Below are 22,742 nucleotides of genomic sequence, written 5' to 3'. Positions count from 1 at the left end.
CAGTTACGTACCATGCCAATTTTTGCCCTGTAATTCAAACAGGAGACATTTTATCTGCGTGGCCTCTCGCCACGAAACCAACAAATTTACATCTTGATTCCATAAACTCTCACTTAAACCTGTGAAATAACTACTTGTGCGATGAATGTGCACGACTAGTTATTAATCACATCTGCTAATCCCACAAGCCTGAAACCATGACATCAATTGGAACAAGCCCACTCCTGTAAAGCTAATGTATCATTCATGGCTTTAACAAAATCAATCCTTTTGCAGCAAACCTTTTGAAATCAATAATCTAATGCCAAAAAGGGCCCAGAATGCATGAATTTAAGATTACCTGACATCTCACAGCCAAGCAGCTCCATCCTCAGCGTACAATGTCTCCTGCACACCTGGGGATATAGTCGTATGAACTGCGCCTTGACAGGAGGATTAAATGAATTTACGTGTGGGGTGTTGTTGTCGACATTTCCACGGAAAACCTGCAGTAATTTAGAAAGAAAATGCAATCAATTCATTTTTATTTTTTTCGACTTGTATTTTAATGTTGCATTTTTTACCTGCACTTTTTAAAAACTATTCGTACTGATTTTATCAGGAACTGGATTGTTTTTATTTATGCGTGAAATGTTTAACTTTTTATGTGCGATGCTCCGGTATTTCCTGAGAAGCGTCTTCTCATTTTGCACTGTACAATTGTTGCTTTGCATGATGACAATAAAAGGATGATATTGATGTAGCAAGTCCATTAAAACTCGACTTTAACTACAGTGAGAGATACCCACCCAGCCTATCCAAGTCACCTTGCCACCTCCTAGCATCCTCCTCACAGCTAACACTGCACCCCCAGCTTCGTGTCATCTGCAAACTTGGAAATGTTGCATTCAATTCCCTCGTCCAAATCATTAATATATATTGTAAATAGCTGGGGTCCCAACACTGAGCCTTGCGGTACCCCACTAGTCACTGCCTGCCATTGTGAAAAGGACCCGTTTACTCCTATTCTTTGCTTCCTGTCTGCCAGCCAGTTCTCTATCCACAACAATACTAAACCCTCAATACCGTGTGCTTTAAGTTTGTATACTAATCTCTTATGTTGGACCTTGTCAAAAGCCTTCTGAAAGTCCAGATATAACACATCCACTGGTTCTCCCTTATCCACTCTACTAGTTACATCCTCAAAAAATTCTATAAGATTCGTCAGGCATGATTTACCTTTCGTAAATCCATGCCATTTAAGAGGCTTTTAAATAGGCACTTGGAAGTGCAGGGATTACAGATATGGATCTTATGCAGGCAGATGATATCAGTTTAACTTGGCATCATGTTCGGTACAAACATTGCGGGCCGTTCAATGCTGTACTGTTCCACCCTCTTTCCTCTAATTCTATCACTCGATCCAAACAAGCTTGTAATTAACAATCTGTACATTTCATTATCACTGAGGTGTTTACATTAAATAGTCACAGACACCTTCCAAAACATGTTATGAGGGGCAATTTTTTATAAAGTGTCGCAAAAATATTCAGATGAAAGTCAGAACCAAATAACTATGTCTTTAATGTTTTGAGTTTAGAAAGAACGCTATCAATATCAATGGCTAGATCAGTTCGTACAAAGAAACATTATATGTGTTTCTATTCAACATTGGCAGATCTTTCTAGTCACAACTTGAATCTTGTTAGCATTAATTATCCATCCAATTAGGCGCAATTTGCATGAAGCATAAGGGTGGTCACGGTGGGGCAGCGGTAGAGTTGCTGCCTTACAGCGAATGCAGCGCCGGAGACCCGGGTTCGATACCGAATACGGGTGCTGTCTGTATATAGTTTGTACGTTCTCCCCGTGACCTGCGTGGGTTTTCTCCGAGATCTTCCATTTCCTCCCACACTCCAAAGACGTACAGGTTTGTAGGTTAATTGGCTTGGCAAATGTATAAATTGTCCCTAGTGGGTGTAGGATAGTGATAATGTGCAGGGATCGCTGGTTGGTTGCCGACCCGGTGGGCCAAAAGGGCCTGTTTCTGCTCTGTATCCATAAAACTAAAACTAAACTAAAGCGGAACATACATAAACCTCTCTGTTAGAAGTTCCTTGAATTACTGAGGTTAATTGAATGCCACAGACTAAGAATAACCACTCTGAATTACAACCAACTATTGAGGGTGTTGACATAGAATTATAGCACAAGACAGGAAATTAAAGATACTGGATCTTATAATTTAACTAAAGTATCTCAACCCACCTATTCAGTTCAATTGAGTAAATGGAAACACATGAAAGGAGTGTATGGGCTAAATGCAAGAGCAAGTGGGACTGGTGCGAATGGGACATGTTGGTTGATGTGTGCAAGTTGGGCCAAAGGGCCTGATTCCACACTGTGTGACTGGATCTCAATGAAACTAGGTGGAAAGGAATTGATTTACTCATAAACATTTTAAAATGATCTATCTTTCTGAGGTACTGACATTACACTGTGTTTGGTGTTGATTTACACAAAGCAGAATCAATTAGCCACTCTGTCTAAGGAGAGAGCTGGTTCACACCAGTGATTGGAGCACCAAACTTGTCAACAACAAGAATAAAGGACATTGTTTGCCTTGACAATGAATCTATCAGTGCTCACTGTCACGTGAATCTGCGGAATTCTTTGCCACAGAAGGCTGTGGAGGCTGAGTCAGTGGAACATTTTTAAGGTAGAGATAAATAGATTCTTGATAAGTACGGGTGTCAGAGGTTATGGGGAGAAGGCAGCAGAATGGGCTTAGGAGAGATAGACCAGCCATGATTGAATGGCAGAGTAGGCTTGATGGGCCAAACGGCCTTATTCTCCTCCTATCCCTTATGACCTTATGTCACCACATCGTGAAACTGGCAAGTTTGGGGCTATTGAGCACACAGTTTAACATAAAACTCCCAGTCACTGCCAGAAACGCAGTCCTCCTTCAGAGGCTGCCTGCCACAGCTTGTCGTCCTCTGTACACAACTAGCTGAAACCATAAGCAGTTTAAGCTCTTTAAGTGATTGCCTTGAAGTCAAATATCCACAAAATCTAACATTTGTTGCATGAAGTCTAATTTTAAATTTTGGCAAAGCAAATGCTGGCCCAAACACAACCCTAATTTTAAACATATGGATGATGATTCATGTCGATAAATATTTTAATTAAATAATGGATATGAACATAATAGGAAAAAAGATTTGTCTAGAAATTAGTTCGGCACTAGTAAAGGCAAATCATATTATTGACTTAGAAGCCAGCTGCATAATACAGGCCTACTGTGATTACTGACTATCATACCAATCTACATTTTAAAGCATTGTTCTTCTTGCATCTTCATCAATTCCTCTTTACATCATGGATTCTCCTGTCTTCCATCTATCCATTAGGAACTATTAGTATAGTTTACTTCAGAGATACAGCGTAGAAACAGACCCTTTGGCCCCCGAGTCAGCGCCGACCCCACACATTAACGCTATCCCACATACACTAGGGACAATTTACACATGTACCAAACCAATTAACCCACAAACCTGTACGTCTTTGGAGTGTGGGAGGAAACCGAAGAACTCAGAGAAGAAAACCCACGCGGTCACGGGGAGAATGTACAAACTCCGTACAGACAGCACCCGTAGTCGGGATCGAACCCGGGTGTCCGGCGCTGCAAGCTCTGTAAGGCAGCAACTCTACCGCTGCGCCACCGTGCCGCTGTATTACAGATTATCCAAACAACTTGTGACAGGTCAGCACAATGGGAGAGCGGTGGAGTTGCTGCCTTGGGGTACTGATTGTGGATGATCAGCCATGGTCATATTGAATGGCGGTGCTGGCTTGAAGGGCCGAATGGCCTACTCCTGTACCTATTGTCTGTGAGTCAGGATTCTTTTGATTGAAAGATGCAGCATGGAAACAGTCCCATCGGCCTACCGAGTCCTTGCCGACCATCGATCATCCATTCACACTGGTGTTATGTTATGCCACTTACACATCCACTTCCTAAACACACGGGTCAATTTACAGAGGCCAGTTCACCAGCAAACTCACAAGTCTTTGGGATAGAACATCATCAAATCATAGAAATATAGATACATAGACAAGAGGTGCAGGAGTAGGCCATTCGGCCCTTCGAGCCTGCACCGCCATTCAATATGATCAGTATCCTGTACCTGCCTTCTCTCCATACCCCCTGATACCTTTAGCCACAAGGGCCACTTCTAACTCCCTCTTAAATATAGCCAATTAACTGTGGCCTCAACTACCTTCTGAGGCAGAGAATTCCAGAGATTCACCACTCTCTGTGTGAATTATTTTTTCTCATCTCGGTCCTAAAAGATTTCCCCCTTATCCTTAAACTGTGACCCCTTGTCCTGGACTTCCCCAACATCGGGAACAATCTTCCTGCATCTAGCCTGTCCAACCCCTTAAGAATTTTGTAAGTTTCTATAAGATCCCCCCTCAATCTTCTGAATTCTAGCGAGTACAAGCCGAGTCTATCCAGTCTTTCGTCATAAGACAGTCCTGACATCCCAGGAATGAGTCTGGTGAACCTTCTCTGTACTCCCTCAATGGCAAGAATGTCTTTCCTCAGATTTGGAGACCAAAACTGTACGCAATACTCCAGGTGTGGTCTCACCAAGACCCTGTACAACTGCAGTAGAACCTCCCTGCTCCTATACTCAAATCCTTTTGCTATGAATCATAAGTGATAGGAGCAGAATTAGGCCATTCGACCCATTAAGTCTACTCTGCCTTTCAATCAAACATTGACCATAGAACTGTACAACATAAGAACAGGTCCTTCAGCCCACTAGGCCTGTGCCGAACATGATGCCAGCACCTTATCTACCTGCACATATCCATACCCCTCTATTCCCCGCACATCCATATGCCTAGCCTCTTAAATGCCACTATTGTGTCTGCCTCAACCACCATCCCTGGCAGTGCGTTCCAGGTGTAGGAGGAAACCAGAGAAGCTGGAGGAAACGCACGGGATCAAAGGAAGAAAGTGCAAACTCTACACAGCCAGAATCCCAGGTCAGGATAATCCCTGGGCCTTTAATGTTGTGAGGCAGCATCTCTATCAGGTTTGCCACTGTGCTGCCTAGAAGAACAGAGTTGAACTGACAACTGACTGAAACCTAAGTCGGGAAAGGTGAAGCCCATGCCACAGAAATAGTGAGATCTTTGCAGGCAGCTTTGTTTGAGTTCAGGACAAGCACAATCTCGTTGTTACTAAATTTAAAAGGCTGGACAATTATTCAGCATTTCACAGCAAAGCAGATTGGGGCGAAATATTTCCATAGTACAAATGCAATAGAATTCCATGGGATGAGTCATAGTATTCCCAGCTGGGCAGGGTGAAAATGGAAGTCAACTAGAACTCCAGATCATTGTCCAGTGGCCTGCTTTGGATGTGATGGGAATGACCTGGGTTTAAACCATTGCTAGAATGTTACAGCATGGAAACGGACCCTTCGATCAACACTGGCCATCGACCATATTCACAGTAGTTCTGTTATCCCATTTTCGCATCCAGTCCCTACACATTGGGGGCAATTTGCAGAGGCCCAATTAATCTACAAACCTGTACGTCTTTGAGATGTGGGAAGTAATCGGAGCGCCTGAGGAAACCCATGCGGTCACAGGAAGAAAGTGCAAACTCCACACAGAGAGCACCGGAAGTGATCGATAAATCCCGGGTCTCTGGCGCTATGATACAACAGGTCTAACGGCTGCACCACTGTGCCACCCAACATCGATGGCTCGGTAAACCTGTTTAAATAGCCACCGCTTGGTGCAAGTAATGGAAGTGTCCTTCGATGAATCCCTATATCCCGACATAAATTGTCATAAGAGAATCGTAGATAAGAGATCTTGGGCAGAACATTGGTGCAGTGATAGAGTTGCTGAATTACATGGCCAGGCGCCCATGTTCCATCCTGACTACGGGTGCTGTCTGTACGGAGTATGTTCTCTACTGTGACCCGCGTGGCTTTTCTCCGGATGCTGCGGTTTGCTCCCACACTCCAAAGACGTGCAGGTCTGTAGGTTAATAGGCTCCTGTAACAGTGTCCCTAGTGTGTAGGGTACTGCTGGCGTATGGGGTGATCGCTGGTCATCATGGACTCAATGGGCCCTAAAGTCTAAATTCTCAAGAAGAACAAAGATAGAATAGAAACATAGAAACATAGAAATTAGGTGCAGGAGTAGGCCATTCGGCCCTTCGAGCCTGCACCGCCATTCAATATGATCATGGCTGATCATCCAACTCAGTATCCCGTACCTGCCTTCTCTCCATACCCCCTGATCCCCTTAGCCACAAGGGCCACATCTAACTCCCTCTTAAATATAGCCAATGAACTGGCCTCAACTACCCTCTGTGGCAGAGAAGTTCCAGAGATTCACCACTCTCTGTGTGAAAAAAGTTCTTCTCATCTCGGTATTAAAGGATTTCCCCCTTATCCTTAAGCTGTGACCCCTTGTCCTGGACTTCCCTAACATCGGGAGCAATCTTCCTGCATCTAGCCTGTCCAACCCCTTAAGAATTTTGTAAGTTTCTATAAGATCCCCTCTCAATCTCCTAAATTCTAGAGAGTATAAGCCAAGTCTATCCAGTCTTTCTTCATAAGACAGTCCTGCCATCCCAGGAATCAGTCCGGTGAACCGTCTCTGCACTCCCTCTATGGCAAATTTAGGCACAAAAAGTACGAACCATATTTCTGCAAATCCTGGTATATGTTATTGATGGTGTTTATATAAAAGCATATGGACAAAATGTATTTCTAATGTCTCCAGCTTACCATATCTTCATAGGAGCCTTTTACTTTGTAAGTAGTCCAGGTTTTGCCATCACCACTGTAAGCAATCTTGTACGATTTTACATATTCGGGGCTGCCAAGTCTCTTAGCCCCCTGACTAATCAATCCTGTGATTCTCATTGTGCGTTGCAGGTTAATCTGAAAGAGAAAAAAAAAAATCAACAATTATAGCAATATGCTTTGTGTCCTTAAGACTCTACAGGGTTTCTGACACAGAATGAGGGTCACAGTATAAAAATGCTACACGATGTCTTGTGCCCCAGTCTTTTAAAGAAATAATGTAATGTGTTAACATTTACAGCAGACACTTGGGAGAACACTATTACAGTTCCTAGTTAATGTGTAATTCCTTCTTTCATACAGCATCAAAATCCAGAAACTACATCCAATGTCACTTTGCTAGTGTTTGCTCCCATTTTCTCAAGGACTGTTAGCTTAGTTGAGAGAAACAGCGTGAAAACATAGAAACATAGAAAATAGGTGCAGGAGTAGGCCATTCGGCCCTTCGAGCCTGCACCGCCATTCAATATGATCATGGCTGATCATCCAACTCAGTATCCTGTACCTGCCTTCTCTCCATACCCCCTGATACCTTTAGCCAAAAGGGCCACATCTAACTCCCTCTTAAATATAGCCAATGAACTGTGGCCTCAACTACCTTCTGTGGCAGAGAATTCCAGAGATTCACCACTCTCTGTGTAAAAAATGTTTTCCTCATCTCGGTCCTAAAAGATTTTCATCTTATCCTTAAACTGTGACCCCTTGTTCTGGACTTCCCCAACATCGGGAACAATCGTCCTGCATCTAGCCTGTCCAACCCCTTAAGAATTTTGTAAGTTTCTATAAGATCCCCCCTCAATCTTCTAAATTCTAGCGAGTATAAGCCGAGTCTATCCAGTCTTTCTTCATATGAGAGTCCTGACATCCCAGGAATCAGTCTGGTGAACCTTCTCTGTACTCCCTCTGTGGCAAGAATGTCTTTCCTCAGGAGACCAAAACTGTACGCAATACTCCAGGTGTGGTCTCACCAAGACCCTGTACAACTGCAGTAGAACCTCCCTGCTCTTATACTCAAATCCTTTTGCTATGAATGCTAGCATACCATTTGCTTTCTACACTGCCTGCTGCATTGGGAACATTGGGAACATTTTTCCTGCATCTAGCTTGTCCAGTCCTTTTATAATTTTATATGTTTCAATAAGATACCCCCTCATCCTTCTAAACTCCGGTGAATACAAGCCTAGTCTTTTCAATCTCCTCATATGACAGTCCCGCCATCCCAGGGATCAATCTCGTGAACCTACGCTGAACTGCCTCAATCACAAGGATGTCCTTAAATTAGGAAACCAAAACTGTACACAATACTCCAGATGTGGTCTCACCAGAGCCCTATACAACTGCAGTAGAACCTCTTTACTCCTATACTGAAATCCTCTTGTTATATCCAAGATGGTAGATAAAAATGCTGGAGAAACTCAGCAGGTGCAGCAGCATCTATGGAGCGAAGGAAATAGGCAACGTTTCGTCCCGAAACGTTGCCTATTTCCTTCGCTCCATAGATGCTGCTGCACCCGCTGAGTTTCTCCAGCATTTTTGTCTCCCTTCGATTTTCCAGCATCTGCAGTTCCTTCTTAAACAAGTTGTACAATACAATACAATACAATACAATGTATTTGTTGTCATTTGAACCCAGAGGTTCAAACAAAATTTGGTTTCTGCAGTCATACAAACAAGGAGAAGAACCAAGACACAACACAATTTGCACAAACATCCATCACAGTGAATCTCCTCCTCACTGTGATGGAAGGCAAAGCCTTATCTCAAAAGATGATACAATTCACATTGGACAGGGTTCCTGTAAATTATGGGCAGTCACTTAACTGCACAAGTTGTGTGTGATCAAGGATGTTAAGTCTTAAACCTCTAAGATTCAATTCAATTCAATTCAATTCAATTCAATTCAACTTTAATGTCATTGCACAGATACAAGTATGGGTACAACGAAATGCAGTTTAGCGTCAGCCCATAGTAATAGTGCAATATAGAATAGAAATAAAAATACAGAATAAGCAAACAATGTGGACGGAGAGACTGGAGAAGTCTATCAGCGGGACTCCGAGTTCAGCAGTGTGATGGTATTATTATAGAAGCTGTTCCTCATCCTACTTGTACGAGACCTGAGGCTCCTGTAACTCCTCCCTGATGGGAGGAGGGCAAACAGTCCATGGTTGGGGTGGGAGGGGTCTTTGATGATCTTCCCGGCCCGTCTCAGACACCGTTTTCGGTGGAGGGCATCCATGGTAGGGAGCGGGGCACCGATGATGTGCTGCGCGGTTTTCACCACCCGTTGTAGTCCCTTCCTGTCCGCTACGGTGCAACTGCTGTACCATACCGTGAAGCAGGTGGTCAGGATACTCTCTATGGTACAACGGTAAAAGTTGGTCAGGATCTGGGGGGACAGGTGGGCTTTCTTGAGCCTCCTCAGGAAGTAAAGGCGCTGCTGTGCCTTTTTGATCAGCTTGGAGGTGTTGAGGAACCAGGATCAGACTGTCATTCATATAGAGGGTGGAAACAACCTAAAGGAGAAGCACATTAACCCTGCCATCAGAGGATCAATATCTTATTGTTCCAGGAAATCACGCTGCCATCCCTGGGACGAGAGGGATTAACTCACCCATTTTGTTCGTAGAGACAAGGTCACACACCTGCTTGGTAAACATTGCTAACTATTACCGTACAGACCATCTGCTCAATATTCTGCTCACCGTGACAGTTTCTAAGCAGGTTGCTTTGAGAGTCATTTCCCAGGCTCATCGTGATCCCAACCACAGTTCGGGAATCAGCAGTTCTCCGAATGCTGAAACACTATCTGATATTTACAGCTACCCCTTGACAACAGACAACAGACAATAGACACAGGAGTAGGCCATACGGCCCTTCAAGCCAGCACCACCATTCAATATGATCATGGCTGATCATCCCCAATCAGTAGGTCTTTATTCTCTGGAGTGCAGAAGGTTAAGGGGGGACTTGATAGAGGTCTTTAAAATGATGAGAGGGATAGACAGAGTTGATGTGGGCAAGCTTTTCCCTTTGAGAATAGGGAAGATTCAAACAAGAGGACATGACTTCAGAATTAAGGGACAGAAGTTTAGGGGTAATATGAGGGGGAACTTCTTTACTCAGAGAGTGGTAGCGGTGTGGAATGAGCTTCCAGTGGAAGTGGTGGAGGCAGGTTCATTGGTATCATTTAAAAATAAATTGAATAGGCATATGGATGAGTAGGGAATGGAGGGTTATGGTATGAGTGCAGGCAGGTGGGACTAAGGGGAAAAAAAGTTGTTCGGCACGGACTTGTAGGGCCGAGATGGCCTGTTTCCGTGCTGTAATTGTTATATGGTTATATGGTTACCCTGTTCCTGCCTCCTCCCCATATCCTCCGTTATCTTCAAGAGCCCTATCTAACTCTTTCTCTAAGGTTTCCAGAGAATCGGCCTCCACTGTCCTCTGAGGCAGAGAATTCCATCATCTCATTAATTCACTGTATACTATTCAAATTAACCCTGCATCTTTATTCCTTATTTTTTTGTATGGTTGATGTAGGAATTCATTTTGGTCCAAGTCAAGAAACAAGCTTGGAAGTCAATAAAGAACTACAAATGCAGGAGTTGATGTCCGAACTGATGTCTGATGTCGGGGCGGCACGGTGGCACAGAGGTAGAGTTGCTGCCTCACAGCGCCAGCAACGCGGGTTCGATCCCGACTACAGGTGCTGCCTGTACGGACAGTACAACATATCAACTCTTGCCTTAGTACGCACTTGAACCCCCTACAATTTACCTACCGCAACAACAGATGCTCACCCCCCCCCCCCCCCCCCCCCCACTCTGCAGTGGACCACTCGGCCAACAAGACGACATTCATCAGGCTGTTGTGCATAGACTACAGTTTGGGGTTCAACACCATCCTCCCCCTCTATAATTATCATCACACTCAGATGCTTATCCCAATGCAATTCATCATCGACACACCTTAATCAGTACATAGAAACATAGAAACATAGAAATTAGGTGCAGGAGTAGGCCATTCGGCCCTTCGAGCCTGCACCGCCATTCAATATGATCATGGCTGATCATCCAACTCAGTATCCCGTACCTGCCTTCTCTCCATACCCTCTGATCCCCTTAGCCACAAGGGCCACATCTAACTCCCTCTTAAATCTTGCCAATGAACTGGCCTCGACTACCCTCTGTGGCAGAGAGTTCCAGAGATTCACCGCTCTCTGTGTGAAAAAAGTTCTTCTCATCTCGGTTTTAAAGGATTTCCCCCTTATCCTTAAGCTGTGACCCCTTGTCGTGTACTTCCCCAACATCGGGAGCAATCTTCCTGCATCTAGCCTGACCAACCCCTTAAGAATTTTGTAAGTTTCTATAAGATCCCCTCTCAATCTCCTAAATTCTAGAGAGTATAAACCAAGTCTATCCAGTCTTTCTTCATATGAAAGTCCTGACATCCCAGGAATCAGTCTGGTGAACCTTCTCTGCACTCCCTCTATGGCAATAATGTCCTTCCTCAGATTTGGAGACCAAAACTGTACGCAATACTCCAGGTGTGGTCTCACCAAGACCCTGTACAACTGCAGTAGAACCTCCCTGCTCCTATACTCAAATCTTTTTGCTATGAAATCCTATACTCAAATCCTTTTGCTATCATCACACTCAGATGCTTATCCCAATGCAATTCATCATCGACACACCTTAATCAGTACAAAATTGACGACAACAGCTTTTCCTCACAGGGGCACGGCAAGGCTGTGTGCTCGGTCTCCAGCTCCATGGTGGATACATGGGCCAAGCTGCCAGTAATGATACAGGTGAATCCATTTATGGCATTTAAAACACACTTGGACAGGTAGAGATAGGAAAGGTTTGGAGGGATATAGGTCAGTGCAGGCAAATGAGTCTAGCACAGCTATGACCCCGTCCCACTTAGGAGACCTGAACGGAGTCCTCTGGAGACTTTGCGCCCCACCCAAGGTTTCCGTGCGGTTCCCAGAGGTTGCAGGTGGTTGCCAGAGGTTGCAGGTAGTGGAAGCAGGTAGAGAGACTGACAAAAACCTCCGGGAACCGCACGGAAACGTTGGGTGGGGCGCAAAGTCTCCAGAGGTTTCCGTTCAGATTTCCTAAGTGGGACAGGGGCATAAGGTAACTTGGTCGGCTTGGATGAGATGGGTCTAAGGGTGTGTTTCTGTACTGTATAGATCTATGTCCCAATCAAGAACGGACAATCAATTGCAGCTCATTAAACTAGATTTATGGACCTTTCTCTCCTAGATTTAAGGTGTGACAAATCCCAGATCATTTCTATAATAATAGAGTTAATACTCTTGGACAATTACTGTTTGGTACTGGGCCATACCTGCTATTGGCTTATATGTGTTAAGCAGAAAAATGCCAAGATCATACGTTCTCCCCGTGACCTGCGTGGGTTTTCTCCCAAATCATCGGTTTCCTTCCACACTCCAAAGACGTACAGGTTTGTAGGTTAATTAGCTTGGTATAAGTGTAAATTGTCCCTAGTGTGTGTCGGGTAGTGTTATTGTGCAGGGATCGCTGGCCGGTGGGGACTCGGGTTGGCCGATGGGCCTGTTTCTACGTTGTATCGCTAAACTAAACTAAAATGAGTCTTCCCATTACATTTGATTCAAATGTACCAAACATTTCAAGAAAAAAATAAGGGTACTAAAACAGAGAATGGAAATTACAATGTCAAAACAAATTTAACTGAAAGAAATAGCTACGAAAGGGAAGTCACAGGGGCAGTCGATCAGATTACATGAACATTTCAAGTGATTTAAAACAACAGTGAGAGCTTTATTGAAAATAAATAGTCATATTTTGTTCCTAAATAGGAAGGTGTGGCGGCTCCTAAGGGTCGTGCCATTATACTGCCGAACCCCTTATTAAAAGGAATTAAAAGGAAGACATTTTCCCACAAAGTTCTCTGAAGACCACTCCAATACAAAACCTTGATTGAGATCTCCATTGAAAAGATGGCTGAAGTAAAACTCAGTTAAGGAACACTTATATTCCCCATATCTGAGGAAGGGTGTTCTGGCATTGGAGAGGGTCCAGAGGAGTTTTACGAGAATAATCCCAGGAATTATTGGGTTAACATATGATGAGCGTTTGAAGGCACTGGGCCCGGACTCACTGGACTTTAGAAGGACCTCATTGAAAATAATGAACAGCCTGGGTAGATAATTGTGGAAAGGATATTTCCACTAGTGGGAGAGTTTAGGACCAGAGGCCATAGCCTCAGAATAAAAGGGCCTACCTTTAGAAAGGAGATGAGGAGAAATTTAATCTGTGGAATTCATTGCCACAGTTGGTTCTGGAGACCAAATCAATGTATATTTTTAAGTCAGAGATTGACAGATTATGGTTATGGGGAGAAGGCAGGAGAATGGGGTTGAGAGGGAAAGATAGATCAGCCACGATTGAATGGCAGTAGACTTGATGGGCTAAATAGCCTAATTGTGTTGCTATCATTTATGAGCTTATAGCCTGCTCCACCACTCATAACACAGTGAATACCTGGGTTGCCTGGGTTTCAGCACCTAAGTTACAGAGAAAGGTTGAACAAGTTAGGTCTTTATTCTCTGGAGCGCAGAAGGTTAAGGGGGGACTTGATAGAGGTCTTTAAAATGATGAGAGGGATAGACAGAGTTGACATGGATAAGCTTTTCCCATTGAGAGTAGGGAAGATTCAAACAAGAGGATATGATTTGAGAATTAAGGGACAGAAGTTTAGTGGTAACATGAGGGGGAACTTCTTTACTCAGAGAGTGGTAGCTGTGTGGAATGAGCTTCCAGTGGAAGTGGTGGAGGCAGGTTCGATTTTATCATTTAAAAATAAATTGGATAGGTATATGGACGGGAAAGGAATGGAGGGTTATGGTCTGAGTGCAGGTAGATGGGACTAGGTGAGAGTAAGTGTTCGGCACGGACTAGAAGGGCCGAGATGGCCTGTTTCCGTGCTGTAATTGTTATATGGTTATATGGAATACCATTTGAATGGAACTATTCAAGTAAGTAAAAACTGGGAGATTAGCCATTTATTAAATTTCATTAGTTGTAGTTTCAACGAAGTAGTAATTCCACAACCTTTGCAAACGTGTCACATTTCCACAGAAGAAATAAGTGCTGGCAGCAATGAATCTTACACCTATCACCTCTAAACCTTGTGCACCATTATCCTCAACAAGGGAAGCCTGCTGAATCTCAGAGGATGCGAGTGACTTTTATCAGAACTGATGTTGCAGTGACCAGATTTTCCCTGCCTGTAAGTACCCTTTAACAAAGAACGACAGTTAATATCTGTGCTGAATATTCTTCACTTCCATTTTACCGCCGCTGATCTATCAATCGTATCATCGGGTGTTTGCATCAGAAATTGAAACACGGTGAGAGGAAATTCAATTAACAATCTGACTGGTTCAATGTAACAACTAGTTTCAGATAAGCTTGAGTCTTGGCCCTGCATCGTTTATCAATGTGACACAGGAGCTGGCTTGGTGTCGACCAACTGTTCAATGTCATGGTAAGATTTACCCTTCAACAGCTTTAGCTAAAGTGTGTGATCTTGACTCTCACGTACTCTCTGTCTGTTATAGCCTGTGTTGATATAAATGGCTAGATCTGTAACAACTGATGTGGTGGCACGGTGGCGCAACGGTAGAGTTGCTGCCTTACAGTGCCAGGCCTGTACGGAGTTTGTACATTCTCCCCGTGACCTGTGTGGGTTTTCTCTGAGATCTTCGGTTTCCTCCCGCACTCCAAAGACGTACAGATTTGTAGGTTAATAGGCTTGGTATAAATGTAAATTGTCCCTAATATGTGTCGGACAGTGTTATTGTGCGGGGATCGCTGGTCAAGTCGAGTCAGTTTTATTCGTCACGTGCACATAAAGTGCAGTGAAATGAATTTGCCAGCAGCGGTACAATAAAAAAGAACACACAATACACAATACAAATTTAACACAAACATCCACCACAGCATTCATCAATGTGGTGGAAGGCGTAAAGTTTGGTCAGTTCTCCTCCATTTTAGCCCGTGGTCGGGTCCACAACCCTCCACAGTCGCCGTTGCGGGCGGCTAGATGTGCAGACAAGGTAAGCCCCGAATCGGTGCTTCCCCACCGAAGTCCGCGGCTTCAAGATGATGTAGGCCGCGGGCCGGCGGTCGAAGATCTAAAGTCCCCGCCGCGCCGCAGTTAGAAGCACCGCAGACCGCATGGCCGGCGGTCAGATCTCCAGGGATCCCCGGCGAGGGACCCCGCTCTGGCTGGTAAGTCATCGCCGCGCCCACAGTTAGAAGTAGGCCACGTGCTGGCGGTCGGAGCTCTTCTCCTCCCGGGGTCCCCAACAAGGGATCCCAGGCTCTGGATGTTGCGCCAGCTGGAGCTCAGCAGACCGCGGCTTCAGGCTGCCGTGGGCCAGTGAGCGGGACGCTCCCTACCGGCGAGGATTCGCCCGCTCCGCGAAGAAAGAGTCTACCGCTGCTGAAGACCCGGGCGCGTCTCCGGGAAAGGCCGCACCGATCCTCCGTGTCAGGCCGCGAGGGAGGCGACATAGAAAACGTCGCCTCTCCGTGGAGGAGACGACCAAAGCGGTTTCCACCTTACCCCCTACACTACCCCCCCACACAAGACACACAGAGAAACATTAAAAACACACATTGGGACACACTAAAAAAACAAAAAAAGTACCAAAAACGAACACGCTGCTGGCTGGGCAGCCGGCTTGCAGCGCCCCCACCAACCACGATCAGGGAGTTAAAGAAAGTAAGTGTGTTCAAAAAACCTCAGAAGGAAGTACTAAGCTTTTGGCCTTATTCCAAATGAGGCGCAACCCGTTTAGTTTATCAACGATAAAAATCACATTTATTGCAATGGGACGGGCGTCACATTAGAGGCATGAAATGAAAATGTCATTTCTGGAGCCCTATTAAATCATATTATATTTTTCAATTTTTACCTGGATTTTCAGAAGGCTTTGATAAGGTCCCGCACATGAGGCTGCCAAGGAAGATGAGAGCCCATGGTATCAAAGGGCAGATACTGGCATGGGTAGCAGGTTGGCTGGATGGCACAAGACAAAGAGTGGCAATAAAGGGGGCTTTTTCTGGTTGGCTGCCAGTGACTAGCGGAGTTCCGCAGGGGTCGGTGCTGGGGCCGCTACTCTTCACATTGCATATTAATGATTTGGATGAGAGAATTGAAGGCTTTGTGACCAAGTTTGCAGATGATACAAAAATAGCTGGAGAGGCAGGTAGTGTAGAGAAAGCAGGGACTCTGCAGAAGGACTTGGACAGGTTGGGGAGAGTGGGCTGAGTAATGGCAGATGGAATACTGTGCAGCAAATTGTGGAGTCATGCATTTTGGTAGTAGGAATTAAGGCGTTTTCTAAATAGGGAGATAATTCAGAAACCAGAGGTGCGCAGGGACTTGGGAATGCTAGTATAGGATTCCCAAAAGGTTAATCTGCTAGTCGAATCAGCAGTAAGGAAGGCAAATGCAACGATAGCTTTATTTCGAGACAGCTACAAAAGTACAAAAACAGGGATGCAATGCTGAGGCTTTATAAAGCAGGAATGAATGCTTTGAAGAAGGGGTTTGGCCCAAAACATTGCCTTTCCATAGATGCTGCCGTACCCGCTGAGTTTCTCCAGCAATTTTGTCTACCTTCGATTCTCCAGCGTCTGCAGTTCCCTCTTGAACATATAGCAGGAATGATTGGGTTAAATTTGATTAGCGTTTGACGGCATTAGTCCTGTACTGGAGTTAGAAGAATGGGGGGGAGGGGAGGGACACTTCATTGAAACTGATGGAATAGTGAAAGGCCTGGATTGAGTAGAGGTCTGGATACAGTCAGGAAATAGCTTTAAGGTGAGAGGGGGTAAGGTTGAAAGGAGACATTTGGGGCAAGTTTTTTTTATACAGAGGATACGAGTGGCTAGATCATGCTGCCAGGGTTGGTGGTGGAATCAGACACGATAGTGGCATTTACGAGACTTTTGGATAGGCACATGGATATGCAAGGAATGAAGGGATATGGATTATGTGCAGGCAGATAAGAGTTGGTCAGCATCATATTCGGTACAGATGTTGCGGGCCAACAGTCCTGTTTCCATGATGTACTATTCTATGTAACACATTGCCTGCCGTGTTGGTAGAGCTCAGCTGAGATTTAGTTTAGTTTAGTTTAGAGATACAGCTCGGAAACAGGCCCTTGGCCCACCGAGTCCGCGCTGACCCAGCGATCCCTGCATATTAACATTATCCCACACACTAGGGACAATTTTGACATTTACCAAGCCAATTTCCCTCCATATGTCTTTAGAGTGTGGGAGGAAACCGAAGATCTCGGCGAAAACCCACGCAGGTCATAGGGAGAACGTACAAACTCTGGTAACACAAGCACCCGTAGTCGGGATCGAACCCGGGTCTCCGGCGCTGCAAACGCCGTAAGGCAGCAACTCTACCGCTGCTCCACCGTGGCGGCCGTATGAAAAGACGGAAATGAACGGGATGCTGTGAAAGGACCTGGATTAAAGCGGATGAAATGAGATAACTCAGAAACAGAACTAGGGGAAAGCACTGGTCCACTCCAGTACTGAGGTTTTGCACACAGCTTGCTTCTGAAGCAGGATGCCCAAGTCAGGCCTGAAACCCAGCTTCTAGTCTCAGCGTAACGGTTGCGGTGAGCTGCTGCTGCTGCTGCTGCTGCCGCCTGACACACTTCCAGTGCTGTTTTTCCAGATTTTCACAAACTATCTGGAATGTTTACATTGAACTCTACAGTATGCCATCAGTAGTTCCTGGCTCACAAGGACAGGGGGAATTACAGGGCTGACAGTCATGACTTACGATGGTGTGGATCACAGAGGAGATTACTTTCCTTCCTAGTTCTTTGTGAACACATTATTTTAAATACCCAGGTTTTATCGGTGAGAAAGGATAAGGGAGAGCCAGTGGATGTGATGTATCTGGACTTTCGAAAAGCCTTTGACAAGGTCTAACACAAGAGATTAGCGTGCAAAATTGGAGCACATGGTATTGGGGGTGGGATATTAACATGGTTGGCAGACAGGAAGCAAAGAGTAGGAATTAACAGGTCCTTTTCAGACTGGCAGGCAGTGACTAGTGGGGTACCTACCGCAAGGCTCGGTGCTGGGTCCCCAGTTGTTGACAATATATATTAACGATTTGGATGAGGGAATTAAATTGTGACATCTCCAAGGTTGCGGATAACACAAAGCTGGGTGGCAGTGTGAGCAGCAATGAGGATGCTAGGAGGCTGCAGGGTGACTTGGATAGGCTGGGTGACTGGGCAGATGCAGTATAATGTGGATAAATGTGAGGTTATCCACTTTGGTGGCAAGAACAGGAAGGCAGATTATTATCTGAATAGTGTCAGATTAGGAAAAGGGGAGGTGCAATGAGACCTGGGTGTGCTTGTACATCAGTCACTGAAAGTAAACATGCAGGTACAGCAGGCAGTGAAGAAAGCTAATGGCATGTTGGCCTTCATAGCGAAAGGATTTGAGTTTAGGAGCAAGGAGGTCCTACTGCAGTTGCACAGGGCCCTGGTGAGACCACACCTGGAGTATTGTGTGCAATTTTGATCTCCTAATTTGAGGAAGGACATTCTTGCTATTGAGGGAGTGCAGCGTAGGTTCACCAGGCTAATTCGCGGAATGGTGGGACTGTCATTTGATGAAAGAATGGGTCGACTGGGCTTGTATTCACTAAAATTTAGAAGGATGAGAGGGAATCTTATAGAAACATAGAGAATTCTTAAAGGATTGGACAGGCTAGATGAAGTGAAAATGCTGCTGCCAGTGTGGGTCTTTATTTTAGAAACGTACACTGCGCATACTAACACATATTCACGAGACTAAGATAATGAATATATCACATGACACAAATCATACCATTCTAATACTCGTTTTTTAATTTACAGTTATCATTATATACACTACACTGCTCGCCCCATGGTTTACGCATTCTTTCTGACCTGGATGGTGGCCGATTAGGAAAAGGGGAGATGCAACGAGACCTGGGTGTCATGGTACACCAGTCTTTGAAAGTAGGCAGGCAGGTGCAGCAGGCAGTGAAGAAAGCGAATGGTATGTTAGCATTCATAGCAAAAGGATTTGAGTATAGGAGCAGGGAGATTCTACTGCAGTTGTACAGGGTCTTGGTGAGACCACACCTGGAGTATTGCGTACAGTTTTGGTCTCCTAATCTGAGGAAAAACATTCTTGCCATAGAGGGAGTACAGAGAAGGTTCACCAGACTGATTCCTGGGATGTCAGGACTTTCATATGAAGAAAGACTGGATAGACTTGGCTTGTACTCGGTAGAATTTAGAAGATTGAGGTGGGATTTTATAGAAACGTACAAAATTCTTAAGGGGTTGGACAGGCTAGATGCAGGAAGATTGTTCCCGATGTTGGGGAAGTCCAGAACAAGGGGTTACAGTTTAAGGATAAGAGGGAAGTCTTTTAGGACCGAGATGAGGAAATCATTTTTTACACAGAGAGTGGTGAATCTGTGGAATTCTCTGCCATAGAAGGTAGTTGAGGCCAGTTCATTGGCTATACTTAAGAGGGAGTTAGATGTGGTCCTTGTGGCTAAAGGGATCAGGGGGTATGGAGAGAAGGCAGGGATGGGATACTGAGTTGGATGATCAGCCATGATCATATTGAATGGCGGTGCAGGCTCGAAGGGCCGAATGGCCTACTCCTGCACCTATTTTCTATGTTCCCTGAGTGGTTTAGGGGGAGGGCCAGGTTGTGGTTCTAAAGGAGAGTCAAGATCAGGATCATTTACCTTTGTCTCGATTCTCTTTGGAGATTCTGATCTTACATCTGAACTTGGAATAAAACCAAATTCTGACACATCTGCTTCTTTGTCTCTGCTCATCGGTCCATCATGTGGTTTATGTGCTCAAATCTGACACGTCCTCTCATTTCTACCAAGTGCACACTTCAGCTGCTGTCCCCACCTCCCATGTGCTGTGTGAGTGGGGGACAAATGTAGATGCATAATACATCAATATTCTGTTGGAGATTACACCCAATGTGCAGTCAAAGCCTTCAGAAAAATTCCCCAAACTAAGCAATCCCTTGCAACGGCCATGCTCAGGAGGTTTGGTACACCGACTGAACTCTGCAAATTTACATGGGAGGTTTGAGACTTGATTAATGCTGGCATTTTGAGGTTGGTGTTAAAAAGTACCGAGTGGTGCTACCTGCAGGTTACACACAGAGAAATACTTTGTCACAGGAAAAAGAAACAAGCATATATTTTCCAAGCTTTCCGCACAATTTTCCTGGCTGCTTGCGCGCATTCCACACACCCACTTTTCCTTCCAAGTTGCATTCCAACCTTGGCCTTGAGACGAGTGGAACATACCAGCTCATTTCCTCTTCTATCCTCTGCCAGGCCACATCTTCTACTTTTCAATTTACTGATTACATCTGTTTGTTTTCTGTCCTTCGCACACTTGCGGGCTAGGAAGTCCACAAGTAACTCGACACGGTTCTGTGATGCCCCACTTAGGTGAAAATATGCCACCGACTGAGTATGTTGAGTGTTATATTACAGTTATCCGCTGAATGGTGCCAGCGAACAGCTCGAGCCCACTGCCGTGGCTTTCATCGGTCTGTTCCCGCTGTTTATGGATGCGGAGGATTGTATGTGCTGCCTCTCCACGGAACATAGACAAGTGCAGCAATGCAACGGGCACTTCGGCCCACTTGGGCTGCACAGAGACGCAGCGGTAGAGTTGCTGCCTTACAGCGTTTGCAGCGCCAGTGAAGGGGGTTCGATCCCGATTACAGGTGCTGTCTGAATGGAGTTTGTACGTTCTCCCTGTGACCGCGTGGGTTTTCTCCGAGATCTTCGGTTTCCTCCCACACTCCAAAGACGTACAGGTTTGTATGTCAGTTGGGTTGGTATAAGTGTAAATTGTCCCTAGTGTGTGTAGGATAGTGTTACTGTGCGGGGATTGCTGGTTGGCGCAGACTCGGTGGGCCGAAGGGCCTGTTTCCGCGCTGTATCTCTGAACTAAACTAAACTAAAATGCAATGTTAGTTTGCCAAACATGATGCCAAATTAAATTGATCTCATCTGCCTGTACATGATCCATATCCCCCTATTCCCTGCACTTCCATCTGCGTATCCGACAGCCTCTTAAACACCGCTGTTGTATCTGCCTCCACCGTGTGTTCCAGGCCCCTAACACTCTGTGTAAAAAAACTTGCCCCGCACATCTCCATTAAACTTTCCCCCTCTCACCCTATAGCCGTGCCATTTAGTGTTGGATATTCCAACCCTGGGAAAAATGTTCTGATTGTCTACCCTATCTATGCCTCTCACAATTTTACATACTTTAGTTTTAGTTTCAGTTTTAGAGATACAGCGTGGAAACAGGACCTTCGGCTTACTGTCCAGCGATCCCCGCACATTAACACTACCCTACACACACTAGGGACAATTTTACATTTATACCAAGCCAATTAACCTACAAACCTGTACGTCTTTGGAGTGTGGGAGGAAACCGAAGAACTCAGAGAAAACCCACGCAGTCACAGGGAGAACGTACAAACTCCGAACAGACAGCACCCGTAGTCAGGATCAAACCCGGCTCTCTGGCGCTGTAAGGCCGCAACTCTACCGCTGCACCATCGTGCTGCCGTTCTATCAAGACTTCCCTAAACATCTTGTTTTGGACCTCTACGTATAATGAAGTGCAAATAGACAATAGACAATAGGTGCAGGAGTAGGCCATTCGGCCCTTCGAGCCAGCACCGCCATTCAATGTGATCATGGCTGATCATCCCCAATCAGTACCCTGTTCCTGCCTTCTCCCCATATCCCCTGACTCCGCTATTTTTAAGAGCCCTATCTAGCTCTCTCTTGAAAGCATCCAGAGAACCGGCCTCCACCGCCCTCTGAGGCAGAGAATTCCACAAACTCACCACGAGAGGCAAGCTTCATAAGGCAGGAAAACAAATCACAGTGGTGGGAACGTGAGCTAATGAAGCAGGAGTGGCCCATTCAACTAAAGGCCGCTCCGTTGTTTAACATGATAAAACCGACCAAGAATCTCAAACTGAAAGGCAGAGACAAGGAGTGAAGTGAGGAAAACAAAACAAACAAGAACAGTTCTGAAATTGGAAAGGCATTTCCACTATCTTGCTCTGTTTGTTGATTCCAGCCTCATCCCCCCCAAGGCATGGCTGGCAGTTGTCCAGTGCCTACACGCGCCTTGTCCCTGCTTCCCTCTTCGTCAACCTACTTCGTCAACGAGGCCCCGGGCCCTGCCAATATTTCCTGTTGCTTCTCCTTCCAAGCAACGATCTAATCGCATTTCAAAAGGAATTACAGACTGTGGGACGACACTGTTGAAAAACACAAGTTTTTGATGGATTACAGGTCCGCCAAGAATCTTGCCTCATTCCTGCTGACTCCAACAGAATATTTATGCTAACCTAATAAATAAGGATGCCATTATACTCGGCTAAGTTTTATCCTTTTCAGTTACCATTGGCATTTCAAGCTGCAGAAGTTAAAAATTCCTATTTTACACAATAGGGGATTTAACAAACTTTCTTTTCCCCGACACCCCCCACCCCCTATCAGTCTGAAGAAGGGTTTCGGCCCGAAACGTTGCCTATTTCCTTCGCTCCATAGATGCTGCTGCACCCGCTGAATTTCTCCAGCATTTTTGTGTACCTTCGATTTTCCAGCATCTGCAGTTCCTTCTTAAACAGGGGATTTAACAAACCTGGGGTATTTAGAAACACTGTTCTTGTGGATATGCAACGGCATATTTTTGAGACGTATATT

The 22,742-nt window shown here is 45.2% G+C and overlaps 1 protein-coding gene across 1 annotated transcript in view; it reads right to left on the bottom strand.

The window, feature by feature from the left end:
• LOC129695920 (EGF-like repeat and discoidin I-like domain-containing protein 3) overlaps positions 1-22,742 on the bottom strand; it is a 184,496-nt gene that overhangs the window by 63,748 nt on the left and 98,006 nt on the right. The window contains exons 5-6 of the mRNA XM_055633381.1: positions 6,804-6,959; positions 341-485 (exon numbers count right to left, since the gene is read on the bottom strand). Of these exons, the coding sequence (XP_055489356.1) occupies positions 341-485; positions 6,804-6,959 (301 nt within the window). The remainder of the gene's footprint in view (positions 1-340; positions 486-6,803; positions 6,960-22,742) is intronic.

The sequence above is a fragment of the Leucoraja erinacea genome, chromosome 3 (genome assembly GCF_028641065.1).
Source record: "Leucoraja erinacea ecotype New England chromosome 3, Leri_hhj_1, whole genome shotgun sequence".
Classification (NCBI taxonomy): Eukaryota; Metazoa; Chordata; class Chondrichthyes; order Rajiformes; family Rajidae; genus Leucoraja; species Leucoraja erinaceus.
Note: the sequence above shows the minus strand (reverse complement) of the source record. Positions and strands in the feature narration are given on the sequence as shown.